Here is a 22,135-nt window from a genome sequence, read left to right as displayed (position 1 = left end):
ATGGGACTTAATACCGCCACTGCGTTAATTAGCAGTAAGGAAGAATTTGAATGGATGATAATAAAATCTCAACTTTTTTTCTTTATTTCGTTCTTTTTTTTATTAGAAGAAATAGGAGATAAATTAACAAATAAATGAAGATTACAATCCCCAAAGGGGATAATTATATATTGGCAGTCTCATCATTATCACAATCGCAAAAACATTTGATTGAGAAATTAAGTAGTGCTAACAGCGATAAATACAATGAATATCTTGATGATTTCCAAAGATGGATATGGGATAAAGGTGATGTACAATGTTGGGCATCTGCTCTAAATAGATTTGATGACTACATTACTAAATATATAATTAAGGAGAATCTAGGTAATGAATTCTTAAGAAAACATTTGATCAGTCCTCAAGAATCAAATGTCATTGATTCTAATATTATAGTAGATGATGAAATAATAAAAAAAATTCTAAAATCAACTTTTCTGATATTAGAGAATTGCACCTCAAAGTCATTGTATGCTAGTACTGTTGGGTTAATTGCTTTACTAGACTCTTTTAATCCTGATATTGTATGTTGGTCCCTACGGACATTAACAACAACATGCTCTAATTGGAAGAAACCTAAGCGTAAAGTAGATTGTGGAGCTGTATATCACTTACAATTTAGATTATCAACATTATGCTATATACCAATATATCGTGGTTTAAATATTCATACAGATAGGATTACCAAAAGTACAAGTATCGGTGAAAATGATGGAACTTCAATATTATCAAGTTTTTATAAAGAGGAAGTATGGCCATTACCAGATGATAATGAGCTTATTGAAATAATTGTTCCTCCGTTTGTATGTAATCATACATTAGGCAAACAGGATGAAGGTTTGAAATGTGATGATCTTGAGTGCTTCGATTTTCATAAGTCGCATGTAATGCTTATTAAATTTAAGGATTTAATTATGACAAAGTCAATGGGAGATTTAGATGAATTGCTAAAGAGGCATTCTATACCAAAGTGTTTGAAATCAATTATTGGGCATTATGTCCGTATATTTCATAGTTATAACAATGTATGGGAACGTAGACGTTGGATAGATGTACGCTATGCAACTACACTTTGCTTTCCTGGTTTTTCAACTAACAATTTGGTTAACATATGTCAAGTGAATACGACTCTAATACCAGATTCAGTAGATATTTTAGATTTTTGTCATTCAAAGATATATGGTAATGATTCTCAAGTTATACTTTCAGATTTTAATGAGCAATATCGTTATATAACAAGTATGAGGTCAATAGTTGAACTTTTAACATTAATGCTACAAGATCGGATATTTCCAAAAGTTATTGTACAAGCATTGAATTTTACGCATCCTAATGGATTAATAAGCAAAATAATATGGGATACTTTATATTCTATTAATCAATATAATGGGAAGAATCTTCCAACACTTATTTCATCATCATCTAAATTCATGGAATTAACATATCCCAAAAATAATAGCGAGTCAAGTTCTACATTTCATTTTTCTGCAATTTTAAGACTTTTAGATGAGAATATATTTATAAGGACTAAGTATCCTTTACCTAAAGATTCTGTTAGTGGTGATGAAAGTAAAGATGTCAATAGAATAAGATATGATGATACAACTATTAGCATTTCATATGGAATTAAGGAGAATTGTAATGATAGTAATAACATTGAATATAAGGAGAAATCATCTTATATAGATTTTGTAACAGTTAATGAAGAAGTCTCTGAAATTAGTCAATATTATAAACAATTAGGTATTGAATTTACTAGTAATCTTAATAAGAAGTCGTATTTTACACCTGAATTAAGTATGGCTGAATTTGAAGAGGAAATGATAAATTTTGTTATGGAATTGATTGGTATATATATTTTAGTAACACAATTATACTCTCCGCCTCAATCAACAATATCTAATTCGTCATCTTCCACATCTTCATATTTGTATATACCGCATCATTTGGCTGTTTTGGTTGCATTTATTGACTTTATATCATCTGTAAGACATCCTTATTATATTATTTTAATTTTACCTATATGTAGAGCACTAGAAACATTACTTGAGAAGAAGACATATTTGTCTCACTTATTACAACAAGATGACCCGATACATAAGTTGCTTCTGATGAGATTACAGTATGAAGTAGGTATTTTGCATACTGACCAATCTAATAAGGAAGATGAAGGTATAATTTTAATAAGGCAGTGGATCATTAAAACAACAATGAAGTTCATGGAACTTTTTATACATCCTAATAGTAATAATTTAATATCAAATTCAGACAATAATCCAATAATTTCACAATCGAAGATACAAGAAGAACTACTATTTTCCGAAACTTCTGTATACAAAAGTTGTTTATTTTTAATTATCATGTATCCGGAAATATACTCATTATTAAATTATTCATTAGTAATACAGATGATAATACCACTTGTATCAAGTGATCCAACTATTGTACCTGCTCTTATAAGCAATAATTTAATACCAGCTATATTAAAATCAATTAATTTCTCAATTTTACAAAATGATGATATACTAAATATATTAGCAGTAAATTTACCTGTTTTCTTCCTTCATAATGATGGTATTAAGTTGATGGAATCAATCTTTTATAGACCATTAATATATTTAACCCAATTTTTGACATCCACATATGCAATACATATTGATAGGATGGGTGAAATTGCAACTCTTATTGGTAATGCATTTGAGGAAATTGTTAGGTATCATCCACAACTTGTAAGCACAATATCATTTATTGCTGTATCTACTGTTCTACAAATAAAAGTTATACAGGATGACTTACCAAAGTGGAAATCAATTGAAGAGGACTTCACAAAAGATGAGGAACACGATTATTATAAACCGTTAGAGATACCCTCAATACAAAATGATGAGCTGATATCAGATAGAATGGCTATTGTAGGGCGTTTCTTATGTGGTTATCTTTCAAGTCATGATACAATACAACAATTTGTAATATATGGTGGACCTTATTATGTGTTGAAATGTATCCTAGATGATTCTTTACCTCCAGCATTTGCTTCAATATTAGTTAACCATCCTTTTGTATCTTTGTTTACATTTTTGGGTACAAGTAGGAGTGTACCTGTGGCAGATTTACAATATCAAATTTTACCTATTTTGGAACTTGCCTGTGAGAAGTTGCAGGAAATTGGGATTTCTAATGACTCAATTATTTATATTTCGAAGATATCAACATGTCTTTCAGTTATAAATAGCATGTTCAGAAATGTCTCAAGTTATAATCATAATAGGATTTTACAGTCAAGTTTTATCTCAAATGAAATGGTCCATTTACCAGATTTTACTTCACCTAAAGATTATTTTCCATACGGTTCATCTATACTTGAGCTGTACAATAGAATTATAAAGTGTACATCATTCATTTTTCCAAAGTTATTACAGCACCTATACTTTAATACCTCAGAAAAATACCTACAAGAAATGTTATTAATAAATAATACCTCAATATCATTACTATCTTCTAAATTACAATCTCATACTCATCCACTATTGATCTCTCAAAATGGAAATACAAATATGTCAAATTCTAGGAGTTTATCTACTACAAACACTACAAATACATCAGGGTTAACATCTGTAAATGGTATATATAACTCTTTGACTTACCCAATTTTATCCCTATGGCCTCAATTAACAACAAATGACTTTTTATGGTCCACTCAAATTGGATTTGCATATTCAAACGTAGCATATTCTGAATTACCTAGATTTCACCCTTCTACTATACTTTTAGAACTATGTAGAATGACATGTGGGAATATAAGAAGTAGTTTAATATTATCATCTCGTCTTTTAAACACTTTCAAGAGAAGAAATGTAGCGAATTCATTACTTAGATCTGAAAGTAATAATATCTCGGAACCAACTCCACTACAGTACGATGCTGCTATTCAGATAATAGCAATATTTAATGCTATTTTCAGTGCAATACCAGGTTTACCTCAACCTATTATTGAAGAACTTGGTCAAAATGTGACTAATTCAGACATTAATAATTTATATAATAAGGATTCTTTATCATGCTCTGTTGGACAGCTTTGTTCTTATATATCTGATGCTATTGATTTATTTTATAGAATGTGTATTGACGATAAACATAACCATACATTTTACATTTTACTAATTGATTTGGCATATAAAAGTGGTACATTTAACAAAATAATACAAATGTTTCATTTATCTATGTCAATTTACTGGTTAATTCTTGGAAAAATAATTAACTCAAGAAATAATGAAGATAACAAACTAGCCGACTATGATATTTTACCACAGATAAGTCATAACTCACCTTATAAATATAATGAGTTATATCTGAAATACTTGGTTAATTTGATATATCCCAAATTAAAAGATACTTACAATATGAATGGTTTATTACATCTATCAATTAAAAATATGCAAAATAACTTCCTCCTATTAGAACATATGTCTTCATGGAAACGTTACTTAAATTCATCATTGACAAATTATCTACATAAATACAAGTTCCACTTACCAAGTAGAATTGAAAATGAAAATACCATATCTATCTCTGATGAGAGCATGAATGATGGATCTAAACAAATGGAAGTTCAAACTGATGGTTCAAACTCTATAAAAGTTCACAAAATATATAGTGAAGATTCAGATAATAGAAGTTCCATTAATAAAAAATTATTAGATTTACCTTTTGATGCTGTCGAGTTAACAGAATCAATTTTATACATTATAATGAATAATCTCCAATTTTGGTGGAGGGGAGTTTTAACAAATAAAGAGCTAGAGATGTCTAACAGCAATTGGTTAACTCTCTTTCCAACTCGATGCTTATCTTCATTATTAAAAATAATTTTACATATCTATGACTTACAATCAGATGGATACAGCAACTTTATACAAAAAAGTTTGTATACTGTATTAAATAAAAAAGGTGAAACTTTAAATAAAACTAATAATGCAGATACAAGTATCAATGCAGATACAAGTATCAATGCAGATACAAGTATCAATGCAGATACAAGTATCAATGCAGATACAAGTATCAATGCAGATACAAGTATCAATGCAGATACAAGTATCAATGCAGATACAAGTATCAATGCAGATACAAGTATCAATGCAGATACAAGTGTCAATGCAGATACAAGTGTCAATATTACACCATCTGCGGGCAATGAAAATGAAATATCTGATGAGATAAACAATTTTGAAGCAAGTACTTCACCAAATGTACCGGAGAATATAATTTCATCACTACTGGATAGGCTAACAATTATGGGATTTGATAGGGATGTTTCAGAGAATGCAATATATTGTTATGGAAATAATATTGATATAATAGTAGAATACTTGACAAATGTACATGAAAGGAATGAGAATAGAAATGTGAAAGATTATATGGAATATCTACACTCATATAAAAAATTGGACATAAAATGTTCTGAGTGTTTATATGGTTCTAATTTGGTATTATACAGCCCACTTACCAAGGAACAGAAGAGGAATGAATATCACTCTTGGTATTTACATTTAATTCAAGAATTATATAATGTAAGTAAAAATATATACTATTCATCATCTATAATAGCAGATGTATTACTCAAACTACATCCAATAATAAGGAAAGTTAATATTATGGAACATTTCTTATCATTAATACACTCTTCTATTAAAAATTTAACTGATAAGCGAAATATTGGAATTAGTACTTTATCAAAATCAGAAAGTTATGAGATTTGTGGAAGTGAGGTAAAATTCTTAAGTAATATTAATTGCAAAGATTTTCCATTAATCTTTAGTTGTTTTAATGCAACGCTTAGTAATTCATCTCCAATGATAGATGGAATTCTTACACTTAACAAATTGAATTTGGAACAGATATACAGTAATCTCAGTATTTATATAGAAACTTGTACCTCTACAAAAAGTATTCATATGAACTTAATACCAGATTTATCTATACTTTCAATTTTACTTTATAGAAAGCCTGAACTAAGAATATATTGGGTAATGTTGGATAATCAAAGCTCTACAAATAGCAGTAGTGTTACACAGTTAAAGACTTCTAAACAATCTAAATTAAGTACTAATACATCTCAGGGTATACAATACAATAGTAATAGTACAACTAACTTTGTTTCTACTGATTATCACCCAATAATGACATTATTAAGATTTATGAGCATATTTATTGATGCTCACTTCATTCTTGACAATGAGTATGATGGATATGAAATGAAGGGAATGGTTAAATATCTAACTTCTAGTGAAACTAAAGAAAATAACTGTGATACAACACATTCAGCATCTTCATGTATATGGTTACCATATTTTAACAAAATTGAGATGGATGGAAATGCTATTAAAGATACATGTATATCATCTATACCTAATAGTGAGTGTATAAAACTGATTAGTCGTCCTCCTATATGGTTTGAATATGCCTGCCTGGTTTTATGGAGATTACTTCCACTATATGAGCAATATTACACCTCTACAAATATGTATTTGAGTAGTAATACTCTAGCTGCAAATAATAGTACATTTACTACACTAAATACTTCTACTCAATCTATGTTTGTACTATCACTAACTGAACAAAGAAACATAATATTTTCAATGTTAGATATACTCACTCATTTCCCATATAACAGCGGAAGCACAGCAATGGCAATATTGGGTGTGATCAGTATACTATCAAGGAATTTCAATAATTCACTATCTATCTTGAGTTATACCCCGTTTTACTTGTTGAATAAAGATATTGTAGGTATCAATGAAGGTAATTTAAATCAAAATTTGAGTAATAATAATTGTATCTGTACTAACATAAACTTAGGTGGAGGGCTTGGAGTTTTGTATCGTCTACCTAAAACTGCCTACTTTGATGGTATACTACAAGTTATTTCCTTGATAACACTACAAGTAATAGAAGATTATACTGTTTTACTACAAATGATAGAAAATAAACTCGACATACTATTTTCAAAACAGCTTTCATTACAAATACAAAGTAATAAAATATATGAGGATAGAGTTCAAACCCTGGAGATGAGTGATAATGAAGAGTCTGAAAGACCTTCATTTTTACCACGTAATTTTACTATGCATGATACAGAACATAATAAAAAGCTAAGTGATTTAGGTCTTAAACATCCATTCATACTTTTAAGCCTGAACAGTGTTATTGCTGAGCTATTTCCCTATATACAAAGAAGTCCACAAATATTTATGGATATAATTTCGTACTTCTGTGTATTGCATGAAAGGAAGAATACTAGTTATATAGATAATTCATATAGAAACAATGAGGCCATACCAGAAAATAATAATGAGGATTCTAAAACTGCAATTCAGTCACTAAATAATGAGGATAATTTAAGTATAAATATTGATAGTAATATATTGGAAAGTAATCAAGATCAGGATACTGAAGAGAAAAAGAGTACTACATTCACTCTACTGGAGAATGTGTTATGTGATGAATTACTTAGTTTATATAAAATACCAGTTAATGATAGTTTACTTCTACAATGGAAACCATATTGCTATCGTGAAAATAATAACAGAAACTCAGCTCCAGTATTTAATGTTTTGAAATCTGGAACACTGAGAAGACTAAGATATTTGGAAAAAGATCATGCTTTGAAGCCTAGTATAACTTCTATAATTGTAATTTCAAATATATTTGATCACATTTCATTATTTGGTGATAATAGTGCACATGAGAAAAAAGATATATTTAGCTTATCTATAGACTCGCTTATTTACACATTGTTACGTATATCTTTGGAATATCCAATAAATATCAATACTATTTTAAGGCCTTTTTCAATACCATGTAATAGACTAGCATTACAGCTTTGGTCTGAAGCAAAACAGTCATTTTCTTCTTATCGTTATAAGCTAGCATTAAATACAAATATACCGATCCCTATGATAAGTTGTATTTCACAAAAAATTGAAGAAATAAAAAAGAAGAATCCTGGGACTCCAAACTTGCAGCTTTTGAATTTAATGTCAACTGATATTAAGCAAACTTCTAAATTAATTCCACAGATACCATGCTTACTATGCTCACAGTATATGTTGAATCAACTATCTCAATCTATTTCATTAAACAGAATAAATCTTTTATCTTATATATTTAGAAATATAATACCTATTATATTGTCATCTAACAGCAGCTTATTCAAGCCTAAACCTCAATGTACTTGCTTTGTTTGTCAAAAAGATATTGAAAATAGTTCCAAAACAAATGATACTAATATAATAAGAACTGCTGGATGGCAATTAAGTGATGATTGGACAAATAATCACTTGAGATTAGTCCCAAATTTATCTACATCTCGTCGTTCAAATATTAAGGAAATGCAATTTGCTCAGATGGACCATTTTATCTACTTTTTCCATATTGTTATTGGATGGAATAAGCTTGCACTAAAAAAATTCTTAATTTTTGCAGTTAACTCTTTGAAAAGTATATTAAATGACGATGTGTCCTCTTATAGTGCACAAATTAGAAATAATAATGAAGTTACTCATTGGACCTACAACTATATGAACTCATATTTAGTACTCAATTTGCTTCAATTGTTAATAGTATTGCCACGTATAAGCCCAATGAATCGTTGGTCATCTTTGATTAAGCATTCAAACTTATATCATTTGCTTTCAAAGCTCTATATTAAACTACCATATTCTGACTTATCAAGTATTATTTTATTTTGCATGAAGAATATACTCTATCCACGCTCTATAATCTACCCAAAGAGTAAAGACTTACACAATAAAAGTGATGGAATAGAAATTGATGTAGAAGATGGAGATGTTGAAACTTCTTTGGCATCATCTCTGCAACATTATGATGTGTTGTTTCCATCAACTGATGAAGATTTTGAATATGATGAATATGAAGATGATGAAGATGACAATGACGATGAAGATGACGATGAGGATGATACTGATGATGAATATGATGATTTATTAAATGATAATCTTGAACTTAGTGAAGTAGTGGAGGGTGGTATACTCAGTGAAATGGATGATGGTGATATACTTGATGATGTACTGGATGATGATGTTATGGATGTATTAGATGGTGACTCAGATTCTTTAACTGATGAATCACATGAATCTGATGATATTAGCGATGCTGATGAATCGATGAATGAATCTAGAATAACGTCAGATTCTGATTCCGATGAATTCCGCAGAACTCCTAGATTACGTGATGAATATGAATTCAACTACATAGATCCAATAAGTAATCCAATGAATATTACTGGTTTGGAGGATATACCAATTAATGGCAGTGATAATGATAGTGGGAATGATAATATAAATAGTAATGAGAATAATAATGGCCAAGATCCTGATATTATGGTTGGAGTGGATAGATTAGGTGGGGTTAGTTTGTCAAGAAGACGCAGAAGACATCGTCGACATTTGTTAAATAATAATATCGAAATTATGGACGATATTGGTGATGAATTTGATGAAGCACTTCTTGATAATGATAATGATGATAATGACATTGATGGTGATAATGATAATGATAATGATGGTGATGATGGTGATGATGATAATGATAATGATAATGATGATGATGATGATGATGATGATGATGATGATGATGATGATGATGATGATGATGATGATGATGATGATGGTGATGATGATGATGATGATGATGATGATGATGATGATAATGATGATGATGATGTTGATAATAATAGTCACAATAATATCCTAATTACAACTCCACCACAAAACATTAGAACTGGAATTAACATAAATACATCATTACAGGGTGCAGGTATTACTAGTGCTTTAGCATCATCAAATCTAGCTAATAGAAATAGTAACAATGGTAATAATGATAATGATAACTTTAATAATAATAACCTGTCTTCATTTAGACGAAGGATTATATCGAGAGGTACGAGCTATTTAGATGATATGATGATGGTACTACTCCGTGATGAAGATGACTTTGATCTTGAAAATTTGCAGTTTTTGGAAGAACTTGGTACCTTAAGCAATGTAAATAATGTAGATATAAATAATTCATTACTGTACTCATCATCACCTTCAATTGTTGTGGGGGGTGAGTTTAATTCTACATTTCATTTAGAATCTATAGAATCATATTGGCCTCCTATTCCAATAAACCAAAGAAATATATTTGTGAATACAAGAAATCTCCCACTTCCATTTTTAATATTAAACTCCTTAACATTTGTACCGACAGTATCTAGTATAAACACACCAGTTAACAATGACTTAGTATTGCAATGGTTAAGTTATGGTGGGTATTTGACAACCTCTACTATTAACTCACTAAATAATTTGTATAATACAACAGATAGTAATATCAATAACGGAGTACAACCCACAAATAATAACAATCAACCATTATTTGGTTGGAATTATATAAATGACTTATCATTACCAGTTGAACATCCGTTTTTGTCAAGGAACAATAACTCAAATACAAATAACAATGTATCATGGTATAGTAATGGTCCTCTTAATGAAAATCAAAGATCACTATTTGGTGAAATGTCAATTATCAGCAGGACTAGTACTTTGGGAGGTGGAACTGAACTATTAACAAATGCAAGCAATAATAGACAAATGCGAGCTAGCACACCAACATTATCTGCAATATTACGTAACATTGGTGATGTTGAAAATCCGATAACAGTGGATAATACAATAACCACTCAGCTTAATACCATTATTCAAACTGTAGATAGCTTGAGAAGATCTGTAAGAAATAACCTATCTCGTAGCACAAGCAATGGTCTAATACTTATAAATCAACAAGTTGATACAAATGAAGTTGTAGAATATGATCAAGTTTCACCAGTTAATGATGTAGATGTTCCTCAATGTGAGGATATAAATGATACAGTTAACAATACGGCTAGTCATATTGCCATTGAAGTATCAAATAATGATTTGGAAGAATCAACACTGGTAGAAGATCTAGATTCTGACTTTGCAATGGTAAGTCATGAATTAACTTCAGGAAATGAGTTAAATGAAATATTAGAGAATACTGATAGTGACAATATTATGGAATCTCTTGATAACTCAGTAGCTACTAATATTATTGATATTAATCATACTGAAACTGATCATATTGATAATAATCATATTGATAATGTAGCAACTGAGATTTCTGCAGGTGACAATTTAGTCTCTTGTACACTATTGCGTGTATTATCTGAGCGTACTGGTATTGGTTGTAGTAGAATTCTGGATATAGTTGGTATTGATAATACTGTATTTAATGAATTACCTGAAGATATACAAACAGATGTGTTGGTAGTGCAGTTGCAAGAAAATGATATAACACACAGGCTACTTGAAAATATGACACTATCTGCTTCATCACCAACTTCAATCTCTCCATCAATCCCATCACTACAATCATTACCATCTAATACTCTGGAATTATTACCATTATCATTAAGGGAAATAATTTTGATGGGTTCTTCAAGTAATAATACCTCAGAGAGTGATAGTTTAAATAATCGTGATGGTATATCTGGTAGTAGCAATGAAGACAATATACAAAATCAGAATATAAGAAATCCGGATTCAGAAAATGTCCAATTTATCACATCATTGGATCCCGTATTACGCCAGGAAGTACTTTTAACAGCAACAGAGGAGTTTTTAAGAACACTTCCAGAAGAAATAGCTGAAGAAGCTAGAATACTACAACAGAGGATGTATCCCTTATTTTCAAGTGATATTGGCGATAGAGTACGTGGTGAGAGAACAACTCGCAATACAAACTCGAATAACATAAATAGATTGAGGAATATAGCAGCTAATTCTAGTGAAGGATCTACTTCCAATAATATTACCAATAATGATTCCATATACAATACCGGAAATAATACTGATGAGGTTGTATCTAACCGTAATACAAGTAATAATGCAAATAACCTGTTTGATATACTACCTTTAATATCAAGTAATAGGACAGGTAGTGTTACAACAATACGATTTAATGTAAACCAGTCAAGTAATCGTGTAGGTATTGGTGGACTACTATCAGCAGCCGCTGTTCTATCAGACTCACAAAGAATATTAAATAATGCATCTGTTCGTATTCCTGGAAATACCAGAACATCTATAATATCAAACAGTACTAGTCAAAGAAATAGTAATTCCAACAGAGTTCTAAATACAGGCAATCTACCAGTTTTATCAACTTCTGCATCATCATATGATATACTTTATGAACTGTTAAATGAAATGTCTCAACCATCATCTAGTACAAATTGGAATTTATCAGGTGATACAGATGGTCCAACATTAGAAAATTCTGTATATCCACCTACTGGCAGTACAAATACAAGCTTAAATAGACGTAGACAAAGTCAACATAACTTTACTTTAAATTCTTCTAATAATTCATCATCTATACCAATACAAAATGTTCTTCCATTACTACGTACTGACTATCAACTAGCAAATAATATACCTAATGGAAATATGAGTAATTCTAGCTTTAATTCAAATCGTTTATCAAATTTATCAACATTTGTTAGGGTATTACCTACAAACATAAGAATATCTAACACAATGGGTGAGATTATAGAAACAGATAATGTGGATAACAATAGTGGAAATAATAATAATATAAATGCAAATAACAGGAATAACTTAATTAATAACCAAAATAATACTAACTTAAACAATAACACTGCGATAGTTCCTTATTACAACTCATCTATGAATGATCCATTCTATGGTTTTCCTGATCAACAATTCATTTCATCTTTTCTTGAGGACTTAATTTTAAATTATAAGAATGGAAGAACAAATATTAGTAGTGTTTTTTCAATTAATTTAATACCTAGAATTATACTTAATACAATATTTTCTCGTCAGAATATCTCAAAACCACTATTTCAAACATATTTATTCTATATGCTCACTTCACTTAATTCAAATAAAATAATAATTTTAGATACTTGGTTTACGATACTATGGCTTAGTGGAAATGAAAAAATATCACCTATACACTTACTATCAAAATATAAACAAATTAAACCTAAGAAGTGTGAGAATGATTCTATTTTGAATATAGACTATAAAGTGGAGATTGAAGACAATCAAAATAGTGACAATTCTAATGAACATATATTAACCTATGATGAATCTGGAATTAATGGTATATGGTCAAATGTCGTTTCATATGATTCTATACTAAATTCTTTGATTTATAATTGTGACATACACACACCTAATATAATGTATTATGCAACTTTACAAATATTAGAATATCTCATAGAATATATTTCCCATTTACCAATATTGATAACATCATTATCTAGTCCATGGGATCCAATTGGTACATATATGAAATCAAATAGTGAATTTATTAATATAAATAATGAACAATCAAATAATAATACTAAATATATAAAGAACAATTGCTTGAAGGCTAACAATACTAATAAAACAAGAAAAGTTGAAATTTGTTATAATAATCACCTTTCAACTTCAAAATTAAAAGGAAAATCAGAAGAAAGAAGAAGAACTTGTTCACCACAACCATTGGTATATCATGAGTCATCTAGGAAAAAGAAGAGAAGATTTACTAAGGAAGGATTGGATAATGCACAAATTATTAGAAATGATGAATCAAAGGAATTAATAAATACAAGAACTACATTTAATAATATGTTTGAAGGAGTTGGTGAATATAACAAACAATCAACTGATGTTCCATCTTCTACTTCTTTAGCCTTACATACTCCTGATAGAAACTCGAAACATCTTCAAATATATAACTCTGACTATAGTGGGCTTTGTGATTCACTTGAATGTAGTCCAAATGGTGAATTTGATGATATGATAGATAATGATGAAGAAATTGTAGATATTAGTGGTAATTCTCCTTGTAATATAAATGGAAATAAACAAGTAAATATGCCAGATTTCCCATCGAAATTAGTTAATATGCCCATATTTACACCTTTATTATTATTAATTGATATGCTCAATTATCCAAATATTCAATGCTCTCCTCAGCATACACAGAAACTAATAAGTTTAATTCTACGAATACTTACTACTACTGTTGAAGATATACCAGAAATTCAAATTGATCTATACAATATCTGTGATAACAAAATTAATGAAAATATTAAATGTGAAGATCTTAGTAATGAGAATCCTATTCTTACTAAATATAATGAAGATAAGTATAATATAACTTATAATCAATCAGATAACAATAATTCACTCGGAAAAATTAATTTGTCACTACGAAATATTTGGACTAGTATGACATCATGCCCATACTACTTGGAGACATTTCTAATGCCACTTTTTAACCCTATTTCATTTATATATGGAATTAATTCGAATTCTCAATCATTACGAGATAGTAGTAATTCTTCATTCAATCAATCACGGCAAACAATAAAACTATATACAGAATTGCTTGGAATTTTATATTCCAATGATATTTGTAAATTTATGATTCATGATATATTAATGGAAAAGACTAAATTAATAATAAAAGATTTAATACTAATGTTAAAACAATTAACTAATTGTTTAAGAAGTGGAAATGAGAGGGTTAGAAATTGGCAAGATCAAATGAGGGTACTAATGATATCAAATTCATCAAACTATTGTGGTATTGATGATGCAATAATTTTCCTTAGAATTGTTAATCAATACATGGATATATTAGGTGAAGCATTAAATAAATCTAATTCTGGCAATTTTGCAAATAATCTAAATTCCAATAATAATAATAATAATAATAATAATAATAATAATAATAATATTGCAAATACAAATGAAAATAATGGTGATATTAATATGAATGAAGCTTTTGAACAAAAATATGAGAAATCTGAGTATAGTTATTATGAAAGTTGGAGTTATTTATATCCAAATATATCGGAAATTCAACCAAATTCACTCAGATTATATTTATATTCTGAGTTCTTTTTATTATGTGGATTTGATGAATTATGGCAAACATTAGATCATACTTTAAGCGAATTTTCATGTTATGATGGAATAAGAAGAAAGTCTTATTTTGATATAGGCACTGATGTATCTATGGAGGGAGATACTGTTGTATCACAAACTCAAACAAATATAGATGGAACATTGAATTTATCTACTAATCATCTATCAGATGTCATTATATTATTAATTCCATTGTTAGAAGCATGTTATACAATACAACAAGCTTCAGTTGCATCATCAATGGGACTTTCTTCAGTATTGGCACTAGATACAGATATAAATGTGAAGTTATTAAGTGCATCTGCAACACAATTAGAACTACAACAAATGGGAGATAAAAGTCATATAAATAATAATCTATTATCGGACTCAATTAATAAAACAAAAGATTCTAAAACTGCTGAAATCTCTAAATTAGATGATATAAGTTGTAATGGAAATATAATTGAACTTTTAAATGATAAATGCAAGCAAAAACATCATGAAATTATAAGATTTAGTTATCGTCATCGTCGCTCACTTAATTCATTATTACAATCATTTCCTCAATTATTACTACCTCCTAATGGTAGCCTAGTACCATTGCTACGTTTAGCACCAATGGTTGTAAATTTTGAAAATAAAAGAACATATTTCCGTCATAGATTACGTCAACTAAGGCGTGAAAGTAGTAGTTATCGTAATACAGATCATCATCAATTAAGATTAGTAGTACGAAGAAATCGTGTATTTATGGATAGTTATCAACAAATAAGTACTAAAACATCAGATCAATTAAAACAAAAATTACATATAACATTCCATGGTGAAGAAGGTGTAGATGCAGGTGGTGTTACTAGAGAATGGTATAATATACTTGCACGTGAGATGTTTAATCCTGATTATGCACTATTTAGACGTGAGGGATCAAAGAGTGAATTTAATCATCCTAATCCATTAAGTTATATTAATGCTGATCATTTACATTTCTTTAAATTTATTGGTCGAATTATTGGAAAATGTATATATGATGGGCAACATTTAGATGCATGGTTTACAAGATCATTTTATAAACATATGTTAGGACAACCAATAATACCTGCTGATGCAGAACCAATTGACCCAGAATTATACAAAAATCTAAATATAATGTTAGAACATCCAATTGAAGATTTAGGTTTGGAATTAAATTTCACTACAACCATAGATGAATTTGGAAGAAGTAAACTTGTAGAATTAAAACCAAATGGTGCAAATATTGCAGTTACAGATGAAAATAAATATGAATATGTATGTTTATTATGTGAATATAAAACTGTAAAACTTATTGAAAAACAATTAAATGTATTCTTATCTGGATTCCATGAATTAATTCCATCACGTCTTATTGCAATTTTTGATGATAAAGAACTTGAATTATTAATATCTGGATCTCCAACAATTAACTTAAATGATTTGAGAGATAATACAGAATATCATAATTATACCAAAAATTCCCAGCAAATAATCTGGTTTTGGGAAACATTAGAAGAGTTTGATCAAAATCGTCTGGCTACTTTTGTACAATTTGTAACTGGTACATCACGTGTACCATTAGGTGGTTTTAAAAATTTAATGGGTATGAGAGGACCACAAAAATTTAGTATACATAAAGCATTTGGTGAAAATAGATTACCTAGTGCTCATACATGTTTCAATCAATTGGATCTACCTAATTATTCTAGTAAGGAACAACTAAGAGCAAAATTGTTACAAGCTATTACTGAAGGTAAAGAAGGGTTTGCACTTGTATAAATTATTACAATTACTTCTTATTATCATAATATCTACTTTGGAAATTAAATATAAAATATCTAATAAATACTAAATATTTCTTTTTTCTTTTTTAGAAATTAATGTAAATGTATATAATATATACTATAGAGAAAAAAAAAAAAAAAAAAAATTAAATAGGGTAAAATAGAAATTTATTAAAATTATATTAATTTATAGGATAAATATAGTAATTTTAATATTATAAGGGTTAAGATAATCTTTATTTTTATTTTAAAATTCTCTAAAAAGTAAAAGTATTGGAATTATAATCAAATCAATATCTAACTAATAATCTTAAAATATAAGATATTAGTAAAATATAAATTAAATTAATAAAGATCTCATTATATTTGAATAAATCTAAGTATTGTAATAATTGATATATAATCATTTTCTCTAATATAAACAATATACAAAATAAAATAAACACTGATAATATATAAGTAACTTTATATTACAGCTACTTTCTTATAATTAAATTAATTTTCTTATTAACTAATAATAGATATATTAGCTAATATACCTTATAAAATAATTGTTATATTTAGGGACTGTATATTAAGTAGTCAAAGTATGAAAATTAACTTATTTGTATATGTAGGTTATTTGTAAAATTAATATAAATATACAAGTATATAAAAGTTTATTAAATTTTTTAAATATATTTAAATATTTTAAAAAAAAAAGTAAAGGTATTACAAATTTTATTGTTTATATATCATTCCTTTTTTCTATTATAAAATATTTCTAATTAAGAAATTTAGATATATTCTTGAATACTTTCTTAATCAATTTTATAATTCCAAATATTAAATATCTAAATTATATTAATAAATAATCATTATAACTCAATCTAACTCAATCTATTTATAATTTTTATAATCTATTTTAAATAAATATATTAAAATTATATATTAACTTAATTATTATATCATATTTTAAAAATAAATTTATTTTTAATTAAAACTAAATAACCTTGTAAACCAATAAATCTAAATGTTACCTATCATATATATATTTTTCAATAATGTGACTAATAAATTTAAAGAAATGTAAATGATTAGTATTAATACAACTTAATGGATTAGGATGATTAAATTTACTCTTTGATCCCTCATTTCTAAAGAACCATTAATTCAAATAATATATTAAAAGTATTTCTATTATCACCTAATTTTAATGTAATTTACACTATTTTACTAGCGGTGATCAATTTTAGCAAGTAAATTAGTTATTTTATACTTAACATAAAACTGAATTTGTTTATTATTCAAACCAATCTAAATATTATAACATAAATTTATTATTTGATATGCTAAAAATATTACTTTTATATATCTATTGGTTATATTATATTTTTAAAGTCATTCCTAACTATGATATCATAAAGATACTATGTTTATCAAAATTATATCTAAGAACAAATAATAAAATTGAAAATGATATAAATGAAAATCTTATAGATCAACAAAAGTCTCTTAATGAAAGCTTAATTTCAAATAATTTTACTAAAGATTTTTATATTCAAAATAATGGAAAAAATATAAAACCCTCTATTAAAATATCATTAGAAGAATTATCTATGGAAAGTTTAAACGCAGAACATAACTTTCTTTCACATAAAATAAAACAATTAAATACTCAATACCAAATTTTAAATTCGGAATTAGCAGGAATAAAATCAAAATTTCATAATAAAGAAGTACCTGATGAACAGAAAGAAATATTATATGAAAGAATAGATGAAATAAAAATATCTATAAATAGTATTATATCAAATATTGATAAGGAAGTTTCAAAATTGCTTTTGTTTTATTTTGAAATTTATGATAGAATGTTACTAGATAAAAAATATATGAATCATAAATATATTTTATCATGTAGAAATAACAAGAACAAAATATATGAACTTAATTTAAAAATGTATAAAGAATTATATTCTCATCTTTGTTTTGAATGGGAAAAATCAATGTGTTACTTATTACCAAAAAATATAGAATGTATAAAATTACAAGATATGATTACAATCATAAAACAATATATTGAATGAGTAAAATTGTGATATAATCTTGAGGTAATGTTAATATTAGATATTTACAGGATATATATATTTTTTACATATATATACATACATATACTATTATAGTTTATATTCTAAAATTACTTTATTTTTACAATTTTTATTAAAATTTAAGAAACAAAATTTAGTGATATATATTTTGTTATAAATTAGAAGATATGAGTTATTTATATATATATATATAAGTAGACTATTTAAAATATGATCATTTTTAATAAATAAATTTTACTAATATAAACAATTTCTTAAATTATAAGTAATATTAATTTTAGTTAATATTTGATTAAATAAATCTTGAGATAACTGTGTATTTTGGTACAAATATGATATAATATTAATATAGGTAATATTTTAATTATAATAATTAGATAATATAGTGTTTTATATTGATACAAATATTTATACTATTATTATATTATTATTATATGTTAGTTTAAATTTAATTTTAGAATATTTTATTTATTATTTATAATTAAGTAGAAGTTTAACAGTATAGAATGATAATATTTTACTATAAAAAGAGATTAAATTCAAAATAAATATTACTAACCTAATAAATAATAAGAATTTATATAAATTTAAGCTTAATTATATTATAATATAATATAAATAAATATAATAATATTATTTCTTTATAAAAGAATAATTATTGATAATTAACATTGGCGCAGTAACCTTATATTTTAGAATATATAGGATAATAACTAATAATTTATTAATAAATAATGATAAGATAATGATAAAAGATGGATAAATTGTTACTTGAATACTTAGATTGTATAAATGAATTAAAAAAGATTCGTACACAATATTTTAGGAAATATATGAAATATTGTATTTGGATTTGGCAATATGAGTTAATAAAGAATTTTAATGATTTAAAATATAGAAAGAGACCAGGAATTGAAGATAGAAGATATGATAATATGTCACTTTTTACTAATAATGAGGGGATATCTGCTCCAAGTAATAGTGAAACTATACTTAAAAATAGAGCACGTAGATTATTACCAAGTTATAGAAGAAAATATGATTGGAATCATGGTATATGGTTATCTAGTGAAATAAAAAATCTTGCAAAATTAGTTGATTTACATTTGGAAACTTCAATAATAGAAATTTCTGCAAAATTAAGATTATATGAAAGTTGTTTAAGTAATGAGAAATCAGATGTAACATATAAAATGAAATATTTAGATGATTTACTAATACAATTGAAGGATAAGAATACAGATCTAAATATTCAAGATTATTGGATTGAATTTTGGAATCATGTAGCTTTAGATATTGGTGGAAGATGTGAAAGAACTGGGAAAGATTGTCAAATTACTTGGTATCATCTTATTGATCCAAATATAAATAAAGATCCATGGACTAAAGAAGAAGATATTTCATTAATTGGTTTAGCTTCTCATTATAATGGCCATAATTGGAGATTAATTGCAAATAAACTTGGTACTGGTAGAACTCCATATCAATGTATTGTACGTTATCAAAGAAGTTTAAATAAAAAATTAATTAAAAGTAGTTGGAATAAAGATGAAGATGAAAAATTACTTTCTATTGTAGAATCAATGGGTGGATTTGATATATTAGAAGCTCATAAGTGTACAAGTAAATGGAATTATGTTGCAAGTTACTTACCAGGGAGAACAAATCAACAATGTAGATCAAGATATGTACGTAGTATTAAAAAAACATTAAAGCATGGACCATGGACATTATATGAAGATGTACGTTTACAATTTGCTGTATCTATATATGGTCAAAATTCATGGGTAAAAATATCAAGACATATACCAGGTAAAGATGATGCTAAATGCCGTGAACGTTTTGTAAATTTACTTAAACCTGAAATATATAAAGGTCCATGGAGTATTAAAGAGAATGAATTATTAATTGATACTGTACATAGGTTTGGGCCTGGGAATTGGAGTAAAATAAAAGATTTTGTACTTGGTAGGACAGATGCTGATTGTGCAAGGCAATGGGAAAGATTAGATCCTATATCTTCTTGTAAATATGATTTACTAAGAGCAAAATATCAAAGATTATTACCCCATAGTAATAAATGGATTGGACTAGCAAGATCTAATCATAGGTTATTTGTAAATATTCAATGTAATAATAATACTAGTGAATCTAAAGATAATAATAATAATAATTTTAATATTAATGATAATATAAAATCTCAATTATCTGGATTAGATTTTTATTTAGAGCCTGCTCAGAAATTATTAGATATAGTTCAAAATGTATTTAATAGCAATAATTTTAACTCTTCTTCAAATTTCAAAGATTTAGTATTTGAAGATTGTACTACTATAAATAATGGTTCTAATATAGATAATTCATTAAATAATTTACAATGTGAACTTAAATCTTTATCTTCTGGTGATATTGAAGTTGATAAAATATTTAAGAAGGTTAAAAAATCTATTATTAAGAAATTATCAAATAAATTACATATTTGATTATATAAACGATATATTGTTTCTATTTTATATATGGTTAATGATTAATAGTAATATTTAAATTTAGATATTAGTGAGGTTATATTATATATATATATATTTGGAATTCTATTTAATTTAATGACAATATTATATAATTCTATATTTCAATAATGATATATATATAATATAGTACTTTTTTTATTATTATAAACAATAATTGATTTCATTATATTATTTTAAAGAATTAATTATTAAATTAATGATTTTGTAATAAATTTAAATGAGTTTTTAGAATTTATATAGATATTTATAACTTAAAAAGAAAATAAATTATATTGATTAGTAATTTTAATATATATTAAAAATATTTTGTTTAATTATGAAAATAATAGTAATAAAATCTTTTAAGTTTCTATTTTTGAGATAAATACATGTAATATTCTGTGGGGGCGCTATTTTTATATTTTAAAAATACCGGTTTGCAACAGTACTACAGATACATTGTCAAATTAAACGCTAAGATTTTTCTTTAAATATTTTTTTTTAAATATAATTTTCATAATAGACTATAAATAATGTTATAAGTAGTAATTAAAAGTTTTTTTTTCATCTACTTTATTTGAATCTCTCATAAGAAGAAAATCACAAAGATATAAATTGAAGACGAGATTCAACACTCGAGATAAAATAATTCAAGACTTGGTTTTAAACTGTTAATGATTTAGGTATAT

At 26.6% G+C, this 22,135-nt stretch overlaps 3 protein-coding genes across 3 annotated transcripts, besides 27 other annotated features; all 3 read left to right on the top strand.

The window, feature by feature from the left end:
• Positions 1–134: 134 nt before the first annotated feature.
• Positions 135–16,847, top strand: CMU_042820 (HECT domain-containing family protein; the record flags this gene model as incomplete). The annotated part of the gene is made up of 1 exon (XM_002139521.1): positions 135–16,847. The coding sequence occupies one exon, from the start codon at positions 135–137 to the stop codon at positions 16,845–16,847; it is 16,713 nt and encodes a 5,570-aa protein (XP_002139557.1).
• Positions 2,036–2,057: a sequence feature (AT_rich).
• Positions 4,976–5,151: a sequence feature (T-rich).
• Positions 8,959–9,038: a microsatellite.
• Positions 9,362–9,419: a microsatellite.
• Positions 9,566–9,780: a microsatellite.
• Positions 9,908–9,961: a microsatellite.
• Positions 12,694–12,783: a microsatellite.
• Positions 13,459–13,510: a sequence feature (AT_rich).
• Positions 14,841–14,883: a microsatellite.
• A 41-nt stretch (positions 16,848–16,888) lies between the features above and the next one.
• Positions 16,889–16,970: a sequence feature (AT_rich).
• An 8-nt stretch (positions 16,971–16,978) lies between these two features.
• Positions 16,979–16,998: a microsatellite.
• A 10-nt stretch (positions 16,999–17,008) lies between these two features.
• Positions 17,009–17,205: a sequence feature (AT_rich).
• A 131-nt stretch (positions 17,206–17,336) lies between these two features.
• Positions 17,337–17,381: a sequence feature (AT_rich).
• Positions 17,382–17,477: 96 nt separating this feature from the next.
• Positions 17,478–17,528: a sequence feature (AT_rich).
• Positions 17,511–17,834: a sequence feature (AT_rich).
• Positions 17,835–18,149: 315 nt separating this feature from the next.
• Positions 18,150–18,231: a sequence feature (AT_rich).
• Positions 18,181–18,918, top strand: CMU_042810 (uncharacterized protein; the record flags this gene model as incomplete). The annotated part of the gene is made up of 1 exon (XM_002139520.1): positions 18,181–18,918. One exon carries the CDS (start codon positions 18,181–18,183, stop codon positions 18,916–18,918), a length of 738 nt encoding a protein of 245 aa, XP_002139556.1.
• Positions 18,919–18,969: 51 nt separating this feature from the next.
• Positions 18,970–19,241: a sequence feature (AT_rich).
• Positions 19,242–19,269: 28 nt separating this feature from the next.
• Positions 19,270–19,419: a microsatellite.
• A 29-nt stretch (positions 19,420–19,448) lies between these two features.
• Positions 19,449–19,608: a sequence feature (AT_rich).
• Positions 19,609–19,645: 37 nt separating this feature from the next.
• Positions 19,646–19,675: a sequence feature (AT_rich).
• A 19-nt stretch (positions 19,676–19,694) lies between these two features.
• Positions 19,695–21,422, top strand: CMU_042800 (myb-like DNA-binding domain-containing protein; the record flags this gene model as incomplete). The annotated part of the gene is made up of 1 exon (XM_002139519.1): positions 19,695–21,422. The coding sequence occupies one exon, from the start codon at positions 19,695–19,697 to the stop codon at positions 21,420–21,422; it is 1,728 nt and encodes a 575-aa protein (XP_002139555.1).
• Positions 20,450–20,472: a sequence feature (AT_rich).
• Positions 21,071–21,132: a microsatellite.
• Positions 21,376–21,488: a sequence feature (AT_rich).
• A 13-nt stretch (positions 21,489–21,501) lies between these two features.
• Positions 21,502–21,643: a microsatellite.
• A 3-nt stretch (positions 21,644–21,646) lies between these two features.
• Positions 21,647–21,805: a sequence feature (AT_rich).
• A 52-nt stretch (positions 21,806–21,857) lies between these two features.
• Positions 21,858–21,878: a sequence feature (AT_rich).
• A 54-nt stretch (positions 21,879–21,932) lies between these two features.
• Positions 21,933–22,011: a sequence feature (AT_rich).
• Between the last annotated feature and the right edge of the window lie 124 nt (positions 22,012–22,135).

This window comes from Cryptosporidium muris, genomic scaffold, assembly GCF_000006515.1.
Source record: "Cryptosporidium muris RN66 scf_1106632373453 genomic scaffold, whole genome shotgun sequence".
Lineage (NCBI taxonomy): Eukaryota > Apicomplexa > Conoidasida > Eucoccidiorida > Cryptosporidiidae > Cryptosporidium > Cryptosporidium muris.
Note: the sequence above shows the minus strand (reverse complement) of the source record. Positions and strands in the feature narration are given on the sequence as shown.